The following is a 27,002-nucleotide window of genomic DNA, read 5'->3' as shown; positions in this document are numbered from 1 at the left end:
ATTCAGGCTATTTTATCTGAATACTATACGTTTAAGATTTTTTAGTTGCTCCATGTTATTTTTATTTAGCCTAAAGCTTATGCTTTAGCACTTAAACATACAACGGATATTGTCATACATCATGTGGCAGTAAAAGGGTGGGCTGGCATATATGCAGATTTGGCTATCTATGATAGTTCTCTGAACTAAACTCTCCAGAATGTCAAGACACTACTGTATTCCATCCTTGGAATACATTTTTTGTATTCAACTTCTCTATAAGCTTAAATCTCGTTTCAGAAATCAAGCTCCATGGCTTTACCCTAAAAACTCCTGTTGAAGCGCTTTAAGAAGGATATAGTTGAGTGGAATGAAAATGCAATCAGCTCTGTTCCACTCCTTACCAAATTAAGAACTATGAGAAAATCGTCCTTGATCAAATTTGTAATACACAAAGTCCTGCAGGGCTTCAAACCTCAACCTACGTAAAGAAAATCAAGACAAACGCATACAGATGCTACATTCAAAGATAGATTTCTTATTCATGGTGGTTTTATTCTTGCCCACAAAGCTTCACAAAATGCATTCCAAAATGTCACATTTCTGTTCAACACTTCACACCACCTGGAGATTTGCAAGCCAGCAATGTCGGCTATAAAAAAAAAAGTTTACTGTGGATGAATGCGCACGGTAACAGGTTTACCACGTCATTCCTGTGCTTGAACTTCAGCAGCCTTTTCTCCATTTGCCATTGTGTAATCATGCAGAGTAGTGCACTAATTATAAGCTGAAAAAGCAAGAGCATAAGCACCCTAGCTGCAGAAGGAGAGCCTAGGCCTTAGACAGTACATACAAAGGGGAAATCCACAAGGCCTTTTACTCCAAAGCACAGTCCCTGCCACTATGTTCATCAAACAGCTGCTTATTGTTACAAAACTAGAAATACACATTGATCTGCTAAGTTTCTTTGGTTGTTTATTTCAAGTTTTGTAAGACTTACGATTCCGGATAAAATGGAACTGGTGACACTTCAGAGGATATGGCTTTGTGAACACTCCACGTAAAAAAATCAGTTACAGTATGGTGGTTCTTTTTGTTTGATGATAGAATAGGTAAAAATTTTGTTAATTTCATTAGGTCTGTTACAGTAAATCTTAGGACTTGGGTGAAAGAAGACCCATCCCAAAAGGTGAAAAGCGTCTCTAACAAGATGTCGGCTGTCTTACCTGGTGCTCGGGTAGTACAGGTAGTCAGTGTGGCAGCGGGCACAAGAAGCTCGCACAAGACAGCCAGCATCTCAGCTGAGAAAAACAGATCTCCACACCCTCACTTTAAATTCAGTAGCACTGCTTTTTAACATGCATATTTTCTATTTTAAGAGGTTAACTCATTAGATGGTTAGCATCCCTACTGACCATGTCAGGCAAAGCAAATCTACATTGTGCCATACACGTTTTTGCTGTGCTTTTACAATGACATTGACTACAGGATCCTTTCCAAAGAGGGGCATTTTAGAAACTAAATACAGCAATACCATTCTCAAAATTAGGATATTCTCTAATTCAAAGAAGCAATGCAGTTTGAGTGGTTGTTAATGCCCATTATGGTACAGAATGCTGGACACAGTTACTCTCTGCTTCCATGTTTCAATGGAAAGTAAGGCAGTGGTTTCAATATATTTTTGTATATATATATAGTTCCGTCTTTGTTTTTAGTCATTTGCAGATTCAATAAAATGTACAACCTTTAAACGAGAACAAAACGCTTTTGGTAATATAAACATGTTAAACAAAGAAGCCAAGTACAGAATCAATACGATAAAAAGACAAAAAAAACGGCACTGAAATTAAAAAAAAACCCGATCCAAAACAACATCAGCATCTAATGACACGGTTGGCAACGAAGCAGAAAGGATGGTAAGTAAAATGTTTAAGATACTAAAGGGTTGTGAGATGAGACTCAAAGGAGAACAAACAGCAGGAAACAGCCTCCCCCCTCGTCCTCCGCTCACTCCAGCTTGAGGAGCTCCACGTCGAAGATGAGAGTGGCGTTGGGCGGGATCACTCCAGGATGCCCTGTAGCGCCGTAAGCCACGTCTGGTGTGCAGGTTAGCTTGGCTCGCTGGCCCAAACTCATCTATGAGGGAAGAAACAGGAGGCTTGTCACAGCTGGAGCACCTCTTCTGCATACACAAGTACCAGAGTCACGGCGCTGCTCTCAGGACGTTAAACCTTTTTCTTTACCGCCACCCCACCTGCCTCCAAAACAAAAGCGAATCAAACAGGCTCTGGGGATTAGTGATCTGCATCACCTCTAAACTTCTGGAAGGGTCTGAAAAGACACACAAAGCATGAGTCCACTTAACCAAATTTGATGCTCAGTGTAACCCCGGCGTCCTGGCCAAATTTCCCATTGGCCCTTACCAATCATGGCCTCCTAATAATCCCCCTCTATGAATTGGCTTCATAAGTCTCTGCTCTCCTCCCCTCTGATAGCTGATGTGTGGTGAGCATTCTGGTGCACTATGGCTGCCGTCGCAGCATCCAGGTGGATGCTGCACATTGGTGGTGGTGGAGGGGAGACCCCATTATCTGTAAAAGCGCTTTGAGTGGAGTGTCCTGAAAAGCGCTATATAAGTGTAAGCAATTATTATTATTATTATTATTATTATTATTATTACTGCTGACACCCACCCTAAACCAGTGCTGGAAACACTGGGGCTTGTGTGCCCGTGGCAGTAAGGATATGACATTCAGAGAACACCAAGCCATCCTGCAGCTGCTGGAATATGCTTGCCAGCTGTCTTGTCCAATAAGTGGAATCAAAAGGTTTGTAAAATGCCTCATTTCTAGTAATTCAGGTATTAGATAGGAAATGTTTTCCCATTATTTCTTAAGTGTATTAAAAGGGATAGCTTGTGACATAAGAATATAGAACAGATTGCAGTGAATTTAACTCTTGATTTCTACTGACATACGACAGTACCCATCTCACGTTTGATCATACGAGCAGTTCAAGTTACTGATTCATTATCACAGGGAGAGTCACAAAAGCCAGCCAGCAGATATTTGATATTCACAGCTCGTTACCTGCGCCACTCCTTCCTCCCAGCCCCTGATCACCTCCTGTCTGCCGATCTTGAATTTGAAAGGTTTGTTTCGGTCTCTTGAGGAATCAAACTTCTTTCCATTCTGTAGCATGCCTGCCAACACAAAAGTAAACCGTTTTTAGAAGCACAGTGTATTATCCAGTCTATGTGTACTCAGTGGATCTAGTGTTTAGCGAATGTCCAGGCCATGGCAGAAATGAGACAAAATAATGAGAATGTGGGGACAAGTCTTGACCATAACTGTAAAAAGGACTCTGCCCTGGGAATGAATATATTAAAGGATACAAACAAAGGAGCCATTAAACTCAGAATTTGTGTAAAAGCACTACTGTCTTGCAACAATTTGGTCCCAGAAAAAACAGGTGGTCTTTCTAAACTTGGACATCAATCCACCTGACAGTGATACTTAACATTGTTCATCACCCCCTCACTTTCCTGCATTGCGAAAAACCAGGTGGGCATGCCTTCTCCCAAGCCCCTCTTCCTACTTCAGACAAAAGAAAAACTCCCAAATTAATAAAAGATCTGCCGATATCCCACACCCTTGACAACAAAAAAAACAATTTAGTTCTCTGAATGAACTATTAACTCCACTCAGAGAACAAAAAACACACATTCTCTCAATCACAGCTAACCTGGGCTCCAGACCTGTCCAGCATTTCAACACATGACACTAAGCATGCTGGGATGTGCCACCTGTGTGGAAACCCTTGCTCTCAATTAACTTGGGTTGCCTCAACTGTTTCAATTTTTTTGTTCACTCACTGTACACTGCTGTCTTGTTACTACTATATTAGTACTAACTGCAAAACAAACATGAATCAAATGGGCTCTGGGGATTAATGATCTGTGTTGCCTGTAAACAGCTTGAAGGTCTGAAAAAGCAACACACGATGTCTGATTTAAAGTGAAAAGCAGCTCAGGCCTTAAATCCACTGTAGAAGATTTGTATAGTATTTTTAACTGGGGAAACAAGCAGCCAAAGGCAAGTTAAAAGAGAAAAAGAAAAACAAGACAGAATACTGCATTTTTTAAATTTAGAAATTGCCTTCCGTGTTGTCAAAATGATAAAGTATGCAATGTAACAATTCTCAAGCCTGGTCCTTCTGACAGCTCACCGTCTTTGATTTTCAGAAATCCCTTAAATTTATTAATTTCCATAATCTGTAGTTTCATGTTGATCTATTAATATCTTAGTTATTAACTTAATAGCTAGGGAGAAATTAAGACACTTGAGACATTCTTTTCCAAAAGACTTGAGTTTCAAAACAAGTGGATTTATCTTCACTAAGGCATTAAAACGGAACAACAGGTAAAATGTTTATCTGTCATTGTTATTTACTCTTATATAATGGTCTACACAGAATGTGTAGAAAAAATGGTTAGTACTCTGCTGTAATATCTTTTCACCTTTTCGGCAGAGGTGCTGTCATTCATAGATGCAAGGACTTCCACAATTTCATGCGTCAACCATCAAAACAGACAAGGACCACATTTAGCTACTAATGACATTCTTATAACAGTGTAGCCATTTCTAAAACATTTAATATTTTTATCTATATTACAACTTTCAAGTAAAAAAGATAGGAATTAGTGTTCACCCCCATTATAATAGCAATCCTAAATGAACTCCGGTGTAGACAATTGCTTTCACAAGTTAATTGGCCTCCACCTGCATTAAACTGTAGTGATTCACATGATTTCAGGATAATTCAGTTGTTTGTGCAGGTTCCCCCTGCTGGGTAGTGCATTTTAAAGCAATGGTGGGCATAAAGAAATGTCCTTAAATATCCCCTGGAGCACAGTCAAGATGATGAAGATGTGGAAAGTGTATGACATCACCACGACCCTGCCTAGATCAGACAGTCCCTCCTAACTGCGAGGAGCCACGCAAGAAAGCCTGATCAGGGAGGCTAACATGAGACCAATCGCAACTTTGAAGAGCTACAGGATTTTATGGCTAAGACTTGCCAATGTGTGCCTTGACAAAATCTCAGGCACTCTGCAAATCTGGAATATGGAAGGATCGCCAGAGGGAGGCCATTACAGACAAACAAAGCAATAGTGCAAAATGTTTTGTGATCCGATGAAAAATTAGAATGCAACTTTTTGGCCTAAATGCAAAGTGTTACATTTGGCAAAAACCCAACACTATATCTCCTGCAGATCGCCTCTACTGTGAAGCATGGCGATGGTAGCATCATGTAACGGGAATGTTTCTCATGAACAGGGACTGGGGCATTTGTCAGGATACAAGGAAAAAAAAAAAAAGAACGGAGCATAGTCCAGAAGAGTCCTTGAGGAAAACGTGCCGTCTTTTGCAAGAAGGCTGAAACTGGGACAGAAAGTAATCTTTCAGAATAACAAAGACCTGAAGCACATAGCCAGAGCTGAACTGGACATTTCAAGGACAGAAAAGTAAATCAGTAATATAGCCCAAAGATTACTATCCATCAACTTGACTGAGTTTGAAAAGGTGGGTAAAGAATTTGGGTGTGCAAAGTTGGTATCCCAACAGATTCACAGCTGTAACTGCTGCCAAAGCGGCTCTAATTCAGACATTTCAGGTTTGCATTTATTAGTACTGTATGTGCATTGGTAACAATTCCCCTGAAAAGTGTTTCCAGTCTCATCTCTACAATCTTCATTAAAATGCATGAAACGCAGAGACGCTGATGATAAAATGTGAAAAACAGATGTAAGTTTCTATGCCACAGCTCACATGTTTGAAAGAGCCCAATCAAAGCTCACTCTGTGGGAACACCACTGCGTTACAGATGGATGGAGAAATGTTCTGGAAAGTGCACCTGCATGTTGTAACAGGAGGCAAGGCTCTGTGCCAGGGGTGCTCACTCCCAGTTCCTGAAGGCTTCAGCACCCACTGGTTTCCCTTTCACCCAAGTGCTTTACTTCATGATTGACCAACCTGACTGAAGGACACTCCACTGTTTTCTGTATGGTCGAGGTTTAAAAAAAACAACATGTAGAGGATTTGCTGGATTGAGGCCCTCCAGGACTGTCTTACACAATTATTTCTACCTTAAAAACGTACTGAATCCTCCTTATAGCAATAATTTCAAAAACGTATTAACAAAGACCATACTCTATAGTGATGTATTGCTATTGATTTAATTAGAAGAGCTATTTAATTGTTATTATACTGCACATTTCTTAATTCAATACGTTTATACCAGATAGAAAATGACCATTTCGGACAGATGTCTTCAATTAAGCCAGATTTTAATTCAATAGACTCCTAAAGTGTTTAATTAAACATACTCAGGACTGGAAAACAATAATGAGTCATACTCATCAAGCTTGAAAAGCAACAACTTTGTCTGATCCACCCTGGACGGATATATACATTTACATTTAGAGTGTATGGTTACTCCTGATCAGAGGGCAAAAGCATACAAGAGAGACAGACTCCGGTTTTCAAGTGATGTTAAGTGTTTCCATGCTATAACAATAGAATGCAAATCAGCCTTTTCATCACAATCCAAAAAACAGTATTAGCAGCAGGTGACAATTTAGAATATATACCCCATACTCCTACAGGTGTGGGATAAAAATAGAACAAACAGAATAAATGGAGAATACCAACTATACGGAAAGGAAGGGCTTTCAAACAGGGGTGGCTCCTGCATCAACTAAATAAAATCCCTACATGCTTAGAGCCAGGTATGAAACTTTTAGACAGGTTTCTACGATTGTACCTCAAGAAGGAAACCTCACTGACTTTGGAAGGAGCCAAGACCTTGACTTTCAGATGTTTCACAAGCAGCAGTGTCTAAGATGATGTAAGCATGGAATAGCTGTGGAGATTTCATTCTACTGATCGAGTCCAGTGGCATTAGTAGTTTTGCATCAGTACATTCATCTAAGACCATGTTCGTTTGGATATTCATTTGTTTGGAAATGGTTCAAAAGCTTACTAGATGGTTTAATATTAACAACACTCAAGTATTCTCTGCTCCAACGTGGCACCTCTTAACAACCTGAGTATATGCTTCTTGCCGTGGCTAACGGGCTGGGCAGGTATGATGCGCAATGACATACACACATCCTCCTATAAAGTCTGCCAACTTTATATTTATAAATGGACATTAGTGTAGTGTGCATTTCTCACCATAATGTATAGCCAAAAGTGAACTTTAAAAACCATTCAAAAATGTGCTAGAGATATTAGATACAAAAATGGCTTATTCAAAATTTTCCCAGCACTACATAGCAGTCCAGAAGCCACAAAAAATAATTTGTCACTTCAAACGTGGGATACAGACTGGAACAAAGAAAATTTACTACAAGTGCCAGTATCAGCCTAGTATTCATTACCTTACAGAGCTAATGAACTGATTGCTGGCAATTTTTCAGAAAAAAAAATGAACAATAAGTGAAACCATGATTTTGAAAATTCCCCATACATAATGTCACCGATTCAGTTTTCTTTCCTTTTTTGTCTCAGCTAGTTCAATGAAAGAAATTAAAAATGGACGTATTTATGGGGAAGCTTTGCATTCTTCATTTGAAACAAAAGTATTGTATTCCAACAGGAAGATTTTAAGACCCTTTACAACTTTCAAAAGCACATCTTAAGTCTAAGATAAGATGTGAAATTCAGAAAATAATTTCCTGTCCCTGAGGAAGGGTTATTAAGATTCTCCTAACTGTGATCTTACTGTACACTTGACACAGTAATGCTAAAAACAAACTCCAACTGAAAAATAGGACACTGTCCTAATTCTGTGGGTTATTATGAACTAAGCAGGCCACTTCTTGCCTCCAGCCAGTCCCCTAGAAATAAAAAATTTATACATTGAGACACGCACACAAAGCACAATAGCTCTACATCTGCTCCAAATTAACTGGAGTAACATCTAAAACATTCTCCAAGATAAGGTCACTACCCTTTTCAAAATGATGCATTTCAAACCAACAAACACAAAAATAGCTATAAAGAAACATCTGAATTTAACAGACAAAATTCTGCAGGCGTGTACACTTATTTATCTTTTCATTTGTAAACACTTTGTTGGAGCATTTCTTTCCCAGAAGCTGTGTTACAACATGTAAAGATAAAAAAAAAAAATCTGATTTAATGTCTTCATTTCAGGCTGTTAGACCACATAATTGTGATGCTTTGGGAAGGGTGTGTAGACGATCTATAGGCATTGAACTGGACATGGTCATAGGCCACTACCCTGCTGTTCAGGAGCTGTGGCAGATGATGCAACCCTCCTTTTCTTCTCATCTACTGTAGGTCTCCACAGTGAGGGCAGGCAAAGATCTGACCATCTTCATCAGTTGCCTTGAGGATGAGAACGGGATCGGGGTGTATTAAGTTAAGAGTAGTTCAGGTGGGGAGCTGCGGCAGCATGCATAGGCTGCAAAGGAACAATTGGTTAATTCCATGCTTAAAAGAGAAGAAAGAAAACGCAACGTTTAGGCCGTGGAGCCTTCTTCAGGTGTAAGAGGAGGTGTGTTTCAGCATGGAATAAACCTATTACTTATTCCATTTAGTCAAGACTACTTCACGATTGCAAGGTGACTGGCTAATCATAAGGCCCTGTTGCACAGAAGCACTTCACAAGAAGAAACAGACAAATACTTCATAGCCAGACATGCTCAGACCTAGAAAAAATGATCCCTTAAAACGGGGGGTTGTTATGTCCAAGCTTACACAGAGCAAAAACTAATAACACTTACCAACAACACTTCTGCCAAGGTCATAAAACAGCTAGAGAGAGCTGGAATGTCGCCTCCAAAACTAGGGGATGCCACCTTCTCTCTGTGGGCTCCCTCTACCTCTCTAGACTAGAATTCAAAGCTCTAGAGATCCTTGCAAATCATTCCCACCCTGCCCAGCCTTTTTACTTTCCTCCCCTCAGGTCTCAGGTCTATCAAGACCAGGACTACAAGGCACCTACCCAGAGATTGTGAAAAATCAAACCATACTTTAACTTTTGATATTTTTGCATGGCTCATTGTTATTCTACCAGATCTTGCGATTATTAATCTCACTTTTATTTTATGTTTATTACTATAGTGCATTTAGGATGGCTTGTGAATGCATTAGGTGGATGTATTCTATTAAGAACTTTATGATGTATATTATAATTGCTGTATTTTTCAAATTATATGAGCTGACTGATCTTAATACCATGCAATTAGTTATGGCAATAAGATATTGAATTTGAACTTCTAATAAAGCTACTTTGTGATCCACACATTTTAAGTACACTATAAAAATCAATTGATAACCTCAGCAGTTATTCTAGAGAATGACTCATTTAAATGTCCTTTTCAATACTTTTAAAGAGTTTTAATTTAATTATACATGTATAGCTTACAGTGGTGAATTGTTTAACTTTTCAGGAAAATGATTACCCCTCAAAACAGCTGTCTACGTATATTTTTAAACACACAATGCTGGCTTTTCCGTGCATTGTTTTGTTGCTTCTATGCCTTTTTCCAGTCTACTTCCTACTCTCCATTAGTCCCCTGGCCATCACCCAAGCGATGACCTTCGTCCAAGATCTGGGAGGCGAAGGGGTGACTCCGCTACTCCAAACTTCCCAAGCGGATCCTAACAAATTCCTGGAGACCAGCAGGCTTGTCTACCGTCTCCATCTGTGCAGAGAAGGGGAAAATGCAGCAGTGTGAACTCTCAAGGAAACTGAACAACGGTTTGCATCACACCCCTAGCCCAGAATATCTAATCACAGAATCTTCCAGATTGTACCTTTAGGAACTACAAAACCACTCCCTCTGGTGGAGAAATTCAGTAATCGACATAAAACAATTATAGATCAGAAACTTCAGGACTTTCGACAGCACCTGACTTTCCGACATTCTGCACAGGATATATACAAGTAACCATTCTCAAAGGCCACACTTTTTCCACAAAGGTCATACATATTTAAATATTCAAATTAAAGCTCACGAACAGCTATACAGAACTAATACCTTTGAAAAGGGTGCATTCCTAAAGTGGTTCCATATTTTTTAGAAGCTTAATAAAGGAGATGGCTTAGACAAAAGCTTAAAAAACATCATGCAGGTCTTGGGACCTTGTACCACCCAACCAGTCTACAGTATAATGGGTCCTGAGTATGAAGAGAGTATACTGTAAGTCTTATTGCTTACAAAACCCCACAATTCATCACATTCTCTGTCTGCTTCCAATGCCAAGCAACTTCTAAATAACTGGAACTGCAATAACCAATTTAAGTGCAGCAAACTAAAGCCTGAAATGGGTGTACTTTGTTTCTGGTAACAGGAGCCCCTGCAGCACATGTTGTAGTCATAGTGGATTCATTATGAGGACACTAACAGTACACTTCACACCACAGAACTTTATTACGAGTCCTGTACTAATCTGGACATTGTGAAATTAGAACATGAACAAGAGAAAATACTTATGGTGGGAGAGCCTCGGTCCAACTACCCATGTTCATTTAAAAGTAATTTAGAAATTTGGACAAAAATCAGAATATCCTTCAACCCTTAAGGCTCAGTGTTCCCCTCATCGAAGCACTTTGGGCTTAACTGAGCAATTGATTAAAGTCATGCTTCTAATGTATAAATGAGAGGGGATTTCGTTTTACCTTTAGGAATAACTGGGTTGGGTCTCTCGGGGACCAGGGTAGGAAACCCTTTTCCGAAAGAACTCAGAATTCTGCTGGGCAACTGCACAGCAAAAAACGAGACAACAGACTGCCCAAAACTAGGAAAGAGTGACAACTGGACCAAGGGCAGGACAGGAGAGGAAAGAATGGCAAAGCAACAGCTACTGCAGACGGGCCCTCCCCTCAGTCACTTCGACTTCCTGGTAAAGCATTTGTGCCCGACTGACCTAAAACTATGCAGTGATGCAATAGGGTTTCCAAGCACTGGTTCCTGTTAGTAAGAGCTGCAATGAGAATGTCTGCATTCTAGTGCTGTTAATGTCAACTACTTGAAATCAAAATTACATGAGCCTTCATGTTTACACAACAGAACATCCATAAAACGTAAAACTTTCCAATATATTTCTTAAATGGAAACCCACAATTACATAGTTTTGCATAACTAACTAGGTTTAAACAGAAAAAAATGGTGTGCAGAATACTTTTGGCAAGTATTTTCCTTGTTCAACTTGGAGCTAACAAAATGCCAACCCTCCTTGTACCATGATCCCTGACGGGTAAAAAAACACATTCTTTATTTTAAATCTCATCAAATACACCCTAATAGGAATTTCATCCTAATAGGAAGAGAACAGCTAAGCAAAGAAGTAGCTGTCCATTTACAAATAACCCCTAAGAAAAACTGAGGGCCTATATGTGTCCATTTGTGATTGAGCACTGGGGGAACCTTTGGTTTATATAACAATTTAAAAGTCATTGGTTACACCACAGCTGCTCTTTTGTAACAAGCTGGAAACTGCTGCTACTTACATACTGGAATAGTAATATTGTAGTGCAACGTTAATGAAAATTCAAGAGCACCAGAGATGTCCCAGCTAGCTGATCTGCTCATCTTACAGGCTGACTGAAATGCCTGGAATTATAAAGGCTTGATTGCAAATTAGCATGTTAAACTTGAGGTTGTGAATAAGCATGATGCAGAAGGGCAGTTGGCAGAAAAGTGCCTCTAAGCGCATGTCCCGTAGTAAAGAGTCCCTCTAGCCTTCATCAAGGTAGTGTGTACTCACCTCAGACCAGATTTATTAGCCTACATTTTATTTCACATTTCAGTATTTGTTCAGTATCCATCAGGGTATAAACTAAAGTTACCGATTAGAAAAACCTCAGGTTCTCATTTCCTGCTCAACCTGCCTTTTGACTTTGAATTAACAAAAAATCCCAGTCCTACAATGCCACAAAAAAAAAACTTGTTAAATCTAGGAAAAATTATAAAGGCGGGAAAAGGATGACTTCTCAATATATCCCACATTACATGTTCTGGCAAAATATAAAATGATTATATGTTCTGGCAAAATATAAAATGATTATATGTTCTGGCAAAATATAATCAATGTCACCAAGAAATGACACAGAGCTCTTTTCCCATTACATTTTGCCCCAGGAGCAAATCAGGCAGCACCTGCAGTGTGACAACAGAGAACACAGTTCATTGTTTTAAACTGTGGGAAAGTAAATAAAGTGAAATTGTGCATTATCCAATCGAATCTGCATAAATGATCCCTTAACAGTCGATGTTATAGGAATGACTGCGTTTATAAAGCAAATGCCAGATTAACATATTGGTTGTGGGCAACGTTGACATGAGTCTATCCACTTCATTCCACGGGTGCTTGGGGACGGGATTAAGATCTGGCAACACAGTGGCCTGCTCTTAATGATGATGCAGACAGTCTTAGCTGCGTGGTGACAAATGCTATCATTTTGAAATATTAAGAGGTTAAGCTGCCATCTCCATAACAGATGGCAACAACTGTTACATTCTCAATATCTATGTAACCCTGTGTAGAGAATTTGCCCTCACCAAATGAGCCATTCCTCAAACAGGTATTATGCTATCTGCCTGCATTCTACTGTTGACATGCAAACTGTAGTAGAGACAAATTAAAAGCAATTCCTGGATGGCCAAGGGTTTTCTTGGTTTTTGACAGCAGTGTTACCGCTTTGAAACCTGATCGGCAGATCCAAGAATCGGATGGGAAACCTATAAGGAAATCCAAGCTGCTGCTGCAAATGCTGCTGGGGTCACGCCTCCAGTATGGCGACGAGGGATACCGACACTAATGACCGAGTTGTCAGATCCTTGGTTAACATCTCCACGAATGGATGGCACCTCTTGCTATAAAGACTCCATGGTAGTTTGTGAAACTGGTTACAATTTGATTAATCAATTAGACAATCATTTCCCTTGACATACACATATTCCACCATAAAAACACTGAAAAAACTCATTGAAATTAAATGGCAACGGACAGCTGCGCACAAAAGATTTTAGAAACCTGACCATAAAAATAGGGTTGTTACAAAAACCCAGAATGTACAAAGCCCTCGAGGAACAGAGTTCCCAGTTCCCCGCCGTAGTTGGTCTTCCAGAATATTCAGCTATATATAGTGACATAATAAAATAAAAAGGTCAGATCAACAAACACAGGAAGTGGTGGTGGATCCTCAGAGCAACAGTCACGTTCCCGCCAGCAGGGCTCCGAGACAGTATCCCCTCTCCCCACACTGCCGCCTTGCTGCAGTGGGATTAAAACCAGCAGGGCCCTGCAAGTCTGCGCCAGCAAACCCACAAGCACATTGCAATGTTTTGCCATGCAAGTCCTAATATCTCAAAAAGTCCTAACATTTTCTAGAGGACACCCTTAAACCCGACTATTATCATGCTAAAAAAACTCACTATGAATGGTTAGAGTAGTGTACTTGCATTTTGGTTTGAGAATTCATGATGAACTAAAATGTTTCAGTATACTATACGGCTTTCAAACCAACCACTTTAGATGACAGCCTGTGCCGTGCCTAATCACTAAAGCTTAAGCAACAAAGGAGTCTTTTCCAGATACTAACTTCACCAGCGCTGCAGACTGAAATGCTTATCGTGAGGTGTCCCTCAGACATGAGCCCTACTTGAAGTTGCAGACAGCACGGCTATTTTTACTGCAGTATACTGTAGCTGCCTCCGAGCACTAGTGGCCCGACAGCAAATCTCTCCAGATGGGGATTATACGAAATATGATCATGTACAGTATCTGTCTGCAGTCTGTCCATATATAAATCTGTTTGCAGCTTTCACCAAACGTCTCGTAGCGCGTGTTATGTAATACTCGATGCAAAGCTGCCAACGGATAAAATTAGGCAAAGCAGACACTCCATTTGCTAAAATTAGCAACAGAAAATGGCAACTGCAAAAGAAACACTAGAAGCTTAAGGCCAGCTACAGAAAGTCTAATGGGGTACCTGGCAAAGTGATGGAAAACCACATGGGCATGCTAGCCAACACCACAGTTCAAGTGAACTAGATAGTCTTGATCTCGCTGCACATTCAAGGGATTCCTTGCATATGAAGCTTCAAGGTCAAAGAACCGTGAGCTGAAATACTCAAATCTCCACAAACCACGAGAAAGACTGAAGGCTGTCAAGATTACAGAACGATAATAGTCTAGGTTTGAGCTGCAAAGGAACAAGTCATAGGTTTATTCCATGCTGAAAAGAGAAGAGAGAAAACAACGTTTCGGCTGTGAAGCCTTCTTCAGGTGCGAGCCGAACAGGCAAGGCTTTCTGTTCAAGTCTGCATTGTTGGTGAAATCCTCTACAATGCTAGAAATACAAGCGTGTTGACAATACTATGCTACTACAGTATCAACACAGTAAAACCCTTTTTAATTTAGTTTTGTGGATACAGCATGCAATAATGCTCAGTCTTATTATGGAGATGAAAAGCAGTAAGCATGACCCTTTCTTTGGGGAAAAAAAAATTTCTAGCCAAATGATAGCTGAAACAACGCATCTGCTGTGTGAAGAGGGCCTAGGAGAAGAGCAGGATTTAAATTCATCCATCTGTTTTCTAACCGCTTCATCCAATTCAGGGTCCCGGGGCAGCTGAAGCCTATCCCAGCAAGCAACAGGTGCAAGGCGCGATACTCCCTGGATGGGACGCCAGTCTATCACAGGACATGCACAGACAAATACACATGCATGCACACCAGAACATATAAACCCAACACGGATAGTACCCCAACAACTGGACACAGGGACCCAGAGCTGTCTCCACACCACCCATATTTAAAATTAGAATTTGAGTTAGAGAAAATCTTCTACTGCTTGCAATGATGCTACTTCATTTGCCAGGGCAAGCTGTCGTCAGTACTAAAGCAATTCAAACAGGGCTGCCTGACACTGTGCACAGGCAGCTCATTCTGAAAATGCACTGTGCCACTTCGGCACCAACAGAATCTGGACAATGACCCATCATGGGTCTAGTACCACACTGCCCTGTTTGTTCCACAAAAACAGATTCCACATTGTCTTTCCTACAGAAAACAAAGATTAAAATAATGGTTAAATATAACCATAAAAGTCTTAATATTTTAAAAGCAATCCTCAAAAATGTTTTTGCATTTTGAGATCAAATACTGTACATTAAGCTACCCTAGATTTCAAATGCATTGAAAATAACCACAAATGTTCATTTTTTCAGCTCCTGATTATCAAGATGAAACCTGCAAAATCACAACCGGTGCCAACTGCAGTCATCTTAATTAAAATGTGTAATCGTCTCAGCCTGTGAAACAGGGGAACAAATATATATAAAGGATATTTGCTGTAGCACTGACCAACTGCTTAAATGCGGATACCAATTGCTAGCATCGAAAGACTGAACTATTACAGTACATTTTGATAACTGTTGCATAACATTATGAATATTTAGACTACTTTATTCTTGCAGTTATACCCACTTCCCTTACATAACTACATCATCTGAACTAGTGGGAAGTTTACTAGTGGTATCTACAATGTGCGTGGAATAATAATTTGCATACATGCCTGGTATTGGGTGTCTGGGCAGATGATATTTGTACTTGTGTTTTTTTTAATTTTACCATAGCAACAGCTGAAAGACATTTGCATTTAAATGCATTTGAACCAAGGTGTTCTTTAAATTAAAAAAATGACACTTCAAAAAGTATAAGAGGACTACATACTGTACCTCAATTGCTTTGCAGTCATTCTGTGTCAATTCAACAAGCTAATAACACTATATTATCAGACTTGGATACAGGTCTTTCATTTCAATATTCTTGCCAAAAGGAAGTGACCATTCAGCACATCTAGCTCGTTTTGGTGCCAATATATAATCGTCCCAGGATCACCAACGGACTAATTTCCTATAGGCTACAGTGTATCGACTAACAAAAGCAGTCAGCTTGCTCCAGATTCTGCACATTGGTGCTTCCTGCTCTCAGATCGGAAGACACTTCCCCTTTGGGTACAACAAACTAAGGAATGTTCAAATTCCTTTAGTTCTCCTTTTGTATACACAATGTTATACAAGACCTCATTCAGAATATTTGTGACCAATTTGGTCACCACATTATAAAAATATACTGCTGCACTAGAGTCGGTCTAGGGCACAGAGACTGCATACATTCCCAGGCTTACATTAACAGGATAAAATAACTGATTTTTGTAATGTAAAACCAAGAAGACAATTCAAGTATGCAAAATCCTCAAGGCAAAACTGAACCGACTGGACTTCCTTTCTGACCCAGGAGTGAAATATGAACCAGAGGGCTCAGGAAACTGTAGAAACTGTGAGAAAGTGCATTTGCAATTAAAACCAGGAAACATTTTTTGTGTTGCGAGGATCTGGATCCATCACCAATATACAGTACCCACGTGTGGCAGCTTAAGCACCTGCAGCATCACAATACAGCAGCTTAGTAGGGAAGCGAGAATTTCCTTCTTCAGCTGAAGGAAGGAAGAACTTAGAGACTAGAACGAGCAAGGACACAGTGCAATGTAGCCAGAAGTTAATACTCTTACTCTCATTACCTATAATGCCCAAAGAGTTATGACCTTAGTTGAACACCTTTTCCAGATGACACAAGGTCTTACAGCAGACTGCTTTATTTTTTACTCCTTTCTCCTCTACCAGTGTCAGACGAGATCCGTCTTGCAGACGGCAATGCTGCAGTTACTGTATGTGGTCAACGCAGGTCCCCAGTAGCTCTCACCTGATCATCCGAAAAACACCCCACCAACGCAGGCGTGCCCTCTACTAGGAATTTTTGACAAACTGAGTGAGAAAGCATTTGGCAGTCATGTCTGGTTCGGTCCCTGAAGATTTTAGCATTACTCGCATTGGGAAAAAAACTGTAACTTGACTTGCACTCTCCCGATTTCATTTCACCCCTTCCTGCTCTTCCGCAGTCTTGAATTCCCGCAGCATCAGGCCAAGCCTGGCCTGAAAGTATCCCTGAAGCGTCTCCAAATCAGAGGCTAATTTCAAAACTCACACTCCTGACTCATAACATCTCGCTATTTCCAAGCTTCCCACAGCTCTTTCCAGTCCTTTATTCGCTCTGCCTTGTTCCAGTCGCTCACAGTCCTTCACTGCCTATCGCAAGTATTTGCGTTAACATCCTCATAAACATGCAAAAACGTAAATCTGAAAGAGTAAACCACCTATTCATCATCATCAATTCATCGTCTTGCATATTCATGTGATGAGTCTACAGTATGGAACATATTTCTGAAGATTACTGCACTCAAGCTATAAAGTCACATACATTATGTTCATTTTCATAAAAATCCCTACAGTTTACAACAGAAAACTGCAGTACTATATTCTTCCATTGTCCTTCTGTGGACAATGATATGATGTGATTATATGTTGATTTCTATGGTATGTATTAAGTATACCAATGGTGAGTATATGTTAAAGGAGAGCTTGTTTCCCCACTGTATCTGATTTTTTTATTATCCATGGAGCTATTCAAGATTTAACCCTCCGATCATGAATAAGAACTGAGGTGAACATTAGGTGTTTTTTTTAGCGGTCTGTAGCACACTCTGAACACTATGCTCTTTGAATGTTTTAGTATGCCACTGACCAGCAAAGGAAACAAGGCATTACATAATATAACTGTAGGATATTGATTATAATGTTTTAGTGTCATTTTACAGGTGCACAAGCAATAAATCAGTTGGAGAAATTAGTGGGCGCAGGTCATGAGGCACTTGAAACTGTAGTCGGATTAAAATAAACACAAAGAAACCGATATGCCCTTCTTATCAAAGGAACAGCAACTTGGTGCCATCAGGATTTTAGAGGCTAGATTAAGTCACCTCATAAGGATTAGCCAACAGTGGAACCATGTCCTCATTAGCGAAGTATCTAGGTTTATTGTGGAACACTCTGAAGGACTTCAGCTATATCATTTATATTATAAATATAGCGCAGACGTGGACTGGTGTATCACACAATGGGGAGTTCCAGGTGTAATGGTCTGAGTGTTTAGTTGCTAAAGAGCTCAACTTGCAACCTGACTGCATGACGCTGAACTGAACCAGTCCTTTGCCATCAATTGTTGTCCCTTCCTTGCAGGCTTTTCCCCAATGTCACAGTATTCCAGCGGACAATGAACTCCCCCTTCTGCCAATGTAACAGCTTTCTTCCAGATGAAAATGTGACCATTAGATAGCTTAGACACCAGACCAGTGAATGTTAGTAGGATGAGATGGGATAAATGAGTAGAACCTATGGCTCCAGAAACCAATGAAGAGGTACACACCTTTCCCGGATCTATGGGATTAATGGGACAATCTCATAAAACAAACGCTGTGCAAAGCATGCATTGCAGATGTGCAGCTTGTACTGCTTCCACGGTGGCTACACATGATTAGCCTGCAATTTCACAGAAACCCAGTAATCTCCCTGGTCCCTGTTGACCAACCTTACAGATGACAAATGTTAAGTCAGCTAATTAATTTATCTATTCAATAAAATGTCAGTACATCTGCTACAAGTATGGTTTTCCCTATAACATTATGAATTAGCTGCCAGTGTAAGCAATGTTTTTGATACTCAGTATATAATACACCGAAGCTTATAAAGTTAAACTCCTATTGCAAGTCTGCTGGGGCAGACCTTAAGACCGCAATTGCCATTTCTTGCACACTCTTTTGCAAGAGAAATCTGTCAGAAACCCCAAAAGAATACAACTTGTTTTTAGCAAAACGGGAAAAAAAGCAAGCAGTTATACAACACTGCAAGCTCAACTCCAAAATACTTGGCTTTCACTTCAAAGAGCATTCTTTCCCTTTTGTAATCAGATTTATTTTAAAAAAATGAAAAGGCTAAGAAGTCTGCATTACCATCCTTTTTGCATCACGACTTTAAAACCAGCCATCCATGCGTGTATCCACTCCCTACATGACCATTTCTTTCATACCAAATAAAAAAAGACTTCTAGCATTCTTAATGTGGCCCAGTAAAAGCACATAATACATCCGTTTTGGCAATATAACAATAGCAAAGAAGACCCTACAATATCCATAAGAAAAGCTACAAACAAGAGGTGGCCATTTGGCCCATCCATCCTGTTTGGTTAAACACAGACAACGCATTCATACTGAATTAAGCAATGTGTAATCTGAAATTAACCTCACATCACACAGAGAACTATGCAGAGAAAGGCTTATGGTCTGTTGACTAAAACGCATCTTGCAGGGAAAAAAAAAGCAAAAATACCACAGAGTAATGTAAATGCCTCTTCACACATTTCCATTGTAAAGTCGAGCAAATTAAAAAAAAATCCACAGTACTATAAAAGCATTTTATAATGTAATTGCAAATTTTACGCACCTTGTAAGCATAACATGGTATTTATGAACTCTCCACTTAAGAAAAGTAGCAGCAAGGATATTCCACTCAGAATTATGTTGTTAAAGACTTCCAATATTTTTGTTGTACTGACACTAACCTGGCATCTCAAGCCGCAGTGTAAAGAACTAGGACTGCAGCTGAAATGGGCTTCTCCGAGAAGCAGCATACCCCCGTAACACTGAACAGGATGTCATAGCTGGGACCATTCTCGACCTCCCTAATAATGAGCTGTCCAACATGGCTCCTCTCAGTGTATCTGGGTCAGAATAACCAACCAATAAATAAAAAATCTAGAGGGTAGAGAAAGACACACTGCGATGTCCTCAGGTGTGAATCACCAACCATGCTCTCCCAGTTTTAAAAGGTACTGCACAGCTCATTTTCTTTGCCTTCACTCCTTCTCCATCAAGCCACGGTAATACGATACCATGCGACTTCAACCACTGCCATCTGAGTCAGGACTAAAGAGCGTCTGCCCTGGGACTCAAGACAACAAGCCAAGAGAGAGTGAGTCCATATGGAACAATTTTGTCTGCCCAAGATGCTCTCTGCAGCAGAAATAATCTTGCGCGTCGCAAATCAACTATTTTGCGCGTTCCAACCAAATTAACACAGTTGAACCTTTTTGTTAGCAGCCTCGATAATTGGCTCATATTCTGCAATAGCGCTACAGCTGGGATGAACTAAGTTATCCCCCACACACACCTCACGAATCGGACACCCCGCGCAGACTGGATTTTCAAAATCGGTGCGCAACACAAATGTTAACATCCCGGACATCCACAGTGGCCTGTGGCAAGCTGAGCAACACGCTCTCCGCACCTCTCAGACATCCCTTGAACAGAGCCAGCCAGCTGAAGAGGAGTTCCAACCACCGTGACAAACCCAGCCCAACCCGATTTTCAGTGGGGAAATTAAACTCTACAAGAAGCGTTTGGCCAGACAATCAGGGTTTCGAGGATTTGCTCTTCCCATTATCTCTAGAGCTAAACTTCTATTCCAAACACATTCCATAATGCTCAGTTCATTACAGTAAAGGAATACTTACCTGTATTTGAGAAGACGAATGTGACTAACTCCAAGACAGTGGTGATATACAGGCTGATATACAGTGGAAAGGGTATTTATTTGGACAGGAAAGTGAAATGTCTGTTTTGCTGTGTACTTTTGAAATTTCAGATTAAAATATAAACATGAGGCAAAAGTACAGAATGTAGTGGGTGACTACATGTGGACAGGGACATTGACGCCCTGGAAGACATCCCTTCCGGGAGGAAACACTGCAGCATGGGATGAAAATGACCATTCAGTACCATTAAGAAATAATTAGCTTTGACCTTGCCTTCTAAGGAAATGAATACACTCAAGCCACACCAGGAAAAGCACTCTACAACACTATAGAACCACCAGGACCCTTCACCCTTCACCAAGTACAGAGGGCTGGTTGAGCTCTTCAGGTTGGTGCCACATGTGCACTCATCCAATTGTGAAGAGCATGGTAAAGAATGATTAAGCTGACCCTATCACAATTCTCCATTGCCTTTGCTCCTTGCACCACTGGACTCCCAAACATGCATCGCCAGTTTTGATGTGTATTCGGTGGACTGCAGCCCAACTACAGTATCCACCCCTGGAGTTCTCAGAAGACCATGGTTGAAAAAACATACTAGGTTGCACACAACGCAGGTTAATGTGTACAATCTACAATCTGTTGATCTGCAGTTGCTTGCCTGTTTTGCCTTGCAAAATACTGCACTGATCTGGCCAACCTGGATTGTGTTCCACCCACTGTTGTCCCTTGTTAATGAGATCTTTACAGGGATTGCAAACGTCACTTTAAACACTGTTGCTAAAGAAACATCAATAAGTTTAGCCATCATGGTCACCATAGATCCTACCAACCACCCCAATGTGGCTTTCTATTGCAATCCGTAATTAATGGCTAGCATGGCTACCAGGCTTACACAAACTTTAATATGTGACCTTTTAACCAAAGTTTAATATCAGAGGGGTTTGCATGCATAAAAGGTTTGTTTCAGGTCAAATTTTGACTACACCAATTCAAAATGCAAAATTCCTTCCCCCCAACCCAATACAGATTTTCTTGTATGTTTAGGATCTGCTGCATGAATCCATTTCATCTCCGTGGTTGAGCTGACTGGTTAACCTCACACTTGCCTGTAGAATTCACTTGGAACGAATCCCAATAGTTCAATCAATGATGGCAAGCTCCCTAGGTCCTGAGGCAGCACCACGGCTGATAGTTGGGCTAGGTTTTTCAGTTTTTGAGGCAAAAGCTAAATGTTTTGCACTGTGGCCAAGAGCTTCAACTTCTATGTCCAGCGAACATTCTTCCAGTATTCTTGTGGGTTGTGTAGGTGATCTTTGCTGGACTCGAGAGGGGCAGCAATGTTTAGAGAACAATGGTTTCTTCCCAGTTTTCATTAAAGGATAACATTTCTATTCAGTCTTTTCCCCGATACTCGAATAATGTACATGGACATTAGCAGCAATAAGAGAGGCCTGCAGATCCTTACATGTTACGCTGGGATTCTTCGGGACTTCCTGGAAAATTTTCTGGGTAGCTCTTGGGAGATCTTGGCAGGACAACCAGTCCTGGCTAGAGGCACAGCGAACATGAATATTTTCCATTTGTAGACTGTGACAGTTGATGGATGGAGCCCCAAATATTTAGAAATGGTTTTGTAATCCTCTCCAGACTGATGAGTATCAACTATTTTTTCTAAGGTCTTAAAATCCCTTTTCACATGACTAATGAACTCTTACGCACCTGCTGTTGATGCTGTGGAATCATTGTATTTAAAATATATATATATACACACACACACACACACACACAACATTGATATAAATGCTTTTGGTTATTCAATTAAACAAGGATATTATAAGAATGTGGAATTCCTATAATTACACTAGGGGTTCACAAACCTTTATTTCTATATTTCAAGTGTTTACAAAAAAAAACACTAAGATGAAAATACTGTATTTCCACACCGGCTCTTCTCAGGTTTCAACAGACAGCATATTCCAAAGTGAGCCACTGCCTTTTTGGAGATGGACAAATAATGAAATTCCTAAACTACACCGATTGCAAAAAATGTTTTCCTCTGACACACATTTATAGACAGTAATTAATCTGTAAGTCATCAAATAAAATGTCCATTGCACAGTGGAAAAAGAATACAATTCCTGTAAATCCTATACAATAAAAATCCAGATTTGTTGCGTAAATAGGAAGCATTGAAACAAAAGGACTTTTGTTTTTCGACCTTACAGACTGCGCACGCACTGCAGCTGTACAGTCACTGGGCTGGAAGGAGTAAGAGAGTGGAATTAAAGCTCAGACTGTCTGCTACGTCTTGGCCAACAGGGTCAACGTCACGGCTGCCAAGGTCTTAATATAGTAAATGCAAGTGCGTTGGAACAATGGCCCAACAGTCCAGCTGGTGCTGCTTAGTCAAACACTATAGGAAAAAAAAAATAGTTGACCCATTTCAACAACAGCGACTGCCATCAGACAAATGAGCGAACATCACCTAAAATAACCATTTCAATTAGGAACTTGATTTTAAAACATGTACAAGAAACCACTGTGCTTTATCCTAAAGCTATTAAATTTACAAATGTCTAAAGGGTTTTAAATCTGGAGTGGCCAATCCTGGTGCTGAATGGCCAGCGTCTGCAGGTTTACTAGGTCTCTATAAAGTAGCAGCACCTGAAGAGCCGAGAAAAGCTTTTGAACTGGCTCAGTTAAGCCAGTAACCAGCTAACGTCTGCACTTTAAGGGTTGGCACGAAAACCCACAGACAAGCTTGCCCTCCAGGAGCAGGACTGGACAGTCTTGTAAGGTTATATTGCCCTCGGTGGCTGACCGGACTCCACTGAGCTTGCAGCCCTTCCAGGGAGAGCTGTACTCCCATCCAGCCGATGCTTTAACTCGGCTGCTGATGCAGCGAGTTCACGGTGCAAAACAAGTGGATGGCTCATTGATCAAGATCAGTTTGTATCCTCGCAACTCCTATGGAAACAGGACAGTTGCAGCAAAGGGATATTTATTCCAAACATTTTTCTAAACAGAAAACATACTGCAAGATTGCCTTATACTATGATCTACAGTTTCTTGAGCAAGCCAATGTCCTCTTCCAGAATCACAGCATCTTAACTGCTCTCTGCACTATACACTAAATGAGATCTGTAATATTTATAGCAGAGGTTTGCGCTACATTTTAGTGTGCGACTTCTAATCCTAACGCTATTAATCCCAAATCTAGCATTTGCCTTTACCTAGCATTTGAAAAGCCCTATAGAGATTAAATCAAGGGAAGAGGTAACCAAATAACCAAGAAAGACACAAGCACGGCCATCATGCTTGAGGCTTCAGTTCCTGAAATAGCCCAAGTTCAGACTGGTGAGCTCAACATCCAGAGTATTTTTTAACCACATTCATCTACATGGCATCCAATTAGACTTCTGAGAGAAAACAAATTAGGCTCTCCACTTCATTTTCTAAAACTGTCCTTTTGGAAAGATAATTGGTTTCTGCTATTTAAACAGGTTTGTACAGAAAAAGAATTTGGAGTCTCCCGTCCTCATATTTAATAATTTTAATGGATTTATTTCAATCTACAGACTAAACTGACTATTTCTATATATACATATACCACTCATTTTTAACCTTGTATAACTTCAGCTACACATACGAATCCTATTAAAATGATTAACTACTGATGTTTTTGCTAAATAAAATAGGGAACAGAATAGTAACAAGGACAGTGATTAATTAGATGCAGTAGTTAAGAGAGAATATAATTCAAACAAATTGATTTCTAGCTTTTTATGTCTCAGCTTGTTATGCTTAACAGCAGCTATCCTCCAGTATCGCTGGTTAATGTAATTTTATAACCAGCAGTCCCCAATTAGGAACATTCGCAGACACTAAGCAGCTTTATACAGTTTATCCCCACAATAGAAATATCCAGCCTGTTTGGAATCATGTCCGAGAAGGACAAACAAGCCTTTTAAAGGCTTGGGTAAACTCCATCACCTTAGAACAGAATTTCCTCTCTGTAATAATTGATAGTAACAGAATTTCTTAACTTTGCATTTTTTTCCTCTTTACGTACAGCACAATGTTTGCCTAGTAACAGAACTCCTGCAGGCCCTGAAGTAGCAGCTGACACTGCTAATAGCCACTTTTAAAATTTGTTAACCAATATCAGAAATGCAGTTTGGCAATTTCTGGATTTCTCTGTGAAATCTTAAAATCAGCTATTCTAATTTCAAATGAAATAGGATGAAACATACACATCCTAGCATTCACTTGTCCCTGTATAAGACAGCTGGGGCAAAACAAAATGCCCTAAGAAGTCTGGATGTTCAAATACAGCACTCTGACGTTCGGAGGACATAAAAGTACACATGGATTTTCTTTTAGCTGTAAGGTCTGTAGGCTTCTGGAGTAGCTCTTTCCCAGTAAAAATATTGATTTCACTTCCCTTAGATGCATGGAAACTTCTTTCCTCGCTTCATGAAGAATTATTTGTAACAGACACTTACATGTAAAATCTGAAACATTCTTATAGGTACAAAAAAAAATGTTGTCTGGAATTAAACATCTGAACAAATGAATTTTTTCTGTCAAAACACAGCATCATTTGTAATTTGTGAAGAAAAATACATGACATTTTACAATGGTTACATATTCCAAAACAAAACAAATAAAAAAAATAACTGATTCAATTCTTTAATTAAAGCTATAACAGGTCTGAGCTGACGGGGTTCTGACAAGAGTCTCAAATTACAGTCAGTATAAATTTGGACAACTGTGTTTGGATTAAAAACCGATTAATAGGAAAGAGAACAGAAATTTAGGTTATGCAATTAGTGCAGTGTCACAGGGATATATACTAGTACCATTGCTGCTCTGTGTTTATATCAATGATAGATACTGGTTCAAATTACTTAAGCTTTTAATTACTGTATACTCAAATGGGAGGATGGCCAAAGACTGTAGAAGCAGCAAATGGATTTCAGAAGGACAGACCAAAAGCAAGACTGGGCAAACACCTGGCAGATCAGTTTAAATATAGGGTAGACAAGTGCAGAATATTACATGCAGGTAGAAAAAACTATAAACAAAATGAGAAATGCCAAGATTGAAGAGGCCGTTCATGAATAAGACGAAGTATTTAGATGTTCATGGCAACAATTATATCTTAGACAATGTGAGGAAACAACAAACAAACAATTTAAGGATATAAAAAATGGAATTTAAATCACAACCGCATTCAGAGTAGTGTACAATTTTGGGAACCACATTACCATAAAAAAGATGTACATCAGTACTGTCTACAGAAGAATAACCAGATACATTCCAAGTCTTGAGGGAATATCAAACAGACCAAATGAATCAAACATTTTTAAATCTTTAATATAGAAAACTAAAAGGGTTCAATGTCAACCCATTGGACAGAATGAACAATAAAAAAATAATCTTTTGGAACATTACAAGACAATGCATCCAATTTTTAACCAATTTATTCAAAACCTTAGTCTTCGGTTTCAGCATTCCAGTTAAGATGTTTTCGCCGACATATACACTAACTAGTTGTGTAAGTATCCAGACCCACAAACTCAATATTTGATGCAAGTGTCTTTGCCAGCAATTATAGCCAGGAGTATTTTGGTGGCGTGATGCAGTTCCTGTTCCTTCACTCCGAGAGAGCTTTAGTAAATCTGCTAAATCACTTGGGGATCACTTATGGATAGCCATTTCCAAATCGCTCCACATATTCTCAACAGGATTGAAGTCGGGACGTTGACTACACTACTCCAAGACATTCACTTTCTTAAATCTTAAGCTACTCCCATGTGGCTTTGGCCTTGCACTTTGGAACATTGTCTTGCTGAAAGGTGACTCGTTTTCCTCTTTGCTACTTTTCTCCATTCGTTTCCATCAATCTTGATAAGCTTCACAGATTCTGCAACTCTAACATCATGCTGCTACCACCATGTTGACTGAGTGACGCACTATGGTGGGTTTGTAGTAGATGTTATGCTTTGGATTCCACACAACCTTTGGCCACTTGCTTGCAGTATCATTTAGGTGCTTTGTTGCAAACTCCATACAAGATTTGGGGCGTTTCAGTTCCATTCAAGCCCTCTTTGGGCAGGAACCAGAACACCCCCCCTCCCACCACCCATCTCAGGCACTGAGATCTAAGTCACCATTGGCATCCTTAGCCAGTTTACTTGGCAAGTTGGTCCCTTCAACTTCACCATACTCAAGCGAGTCTCTGGAATTTATTTATACCCTTCTCCAGATTCCTGCCTTTATACAACTTTTTCCCCAAACCTTTTTGAAAGCTCCTTGGTCTTCATGATTGAACCTTTGTTTAAAATTCACTACCTGACTGTATTTGCAGTGCGACTGTAGTCACGTGCATTTGTTCCGACATCATGCAAACCACTTACAGCATACAGACAGAGACCACGCAACAAATGTTGCTTATTAACATATTGTGCCCCTAAATGTGGGCTA

The 27,002-nt window shown here is 39.9% G+C and overlaps 1 protein-coding gene across 1 annotated transcript in view; it reads right to left on the bottom strand.

The window, feature by feature from the left end:
- Nucleotides 1-513: 513 nt before the first annotated feature.
- Nucleotides 514-27,002, bottom strand: part of fkbp1b (FKBP prolyl isomerase 1B) — a 43,041-nt gene continuing 16,552 nt past the window's right edge. Inside the window, exons 3-4 of the mRNA XM_088626165.1 lie at nt 3,069-3,181; nt 514-2,115 (exon numbers count right to left, since the gene is read on the bottom strand). Of these exons, the coding sequence (XP_088482291.1) occupies nt 1,987-2,115; nt 3,069-3,181 (242 nt within the window). The 3' untranslated portion in view covers nt 514-1,986. The remainder of the gene's footprint in view (nt 2,116-3,068; nt 3,182-27,002) is intronic.

Source organism: Lepisosteus platostomus, chromosome 3 (assembly GCF_059453375.1).
Source record: "Lepisosteus platostomus isolate fLepPlt1 chromosome 3, fLepPlt1.hap1, whole genome shotgun sequence".
Taxonomy (NCBI): domain Eukaryota; kingdom Metazoa; phylum Chordata; class Actinopteri; order Semionotiformes; family Lepisosteidae; genus Lepisosteus; species Lepisosteus platostomus.
This window is presented reverse-complemented; position numbering and strand designations above follow the sequence as displayed.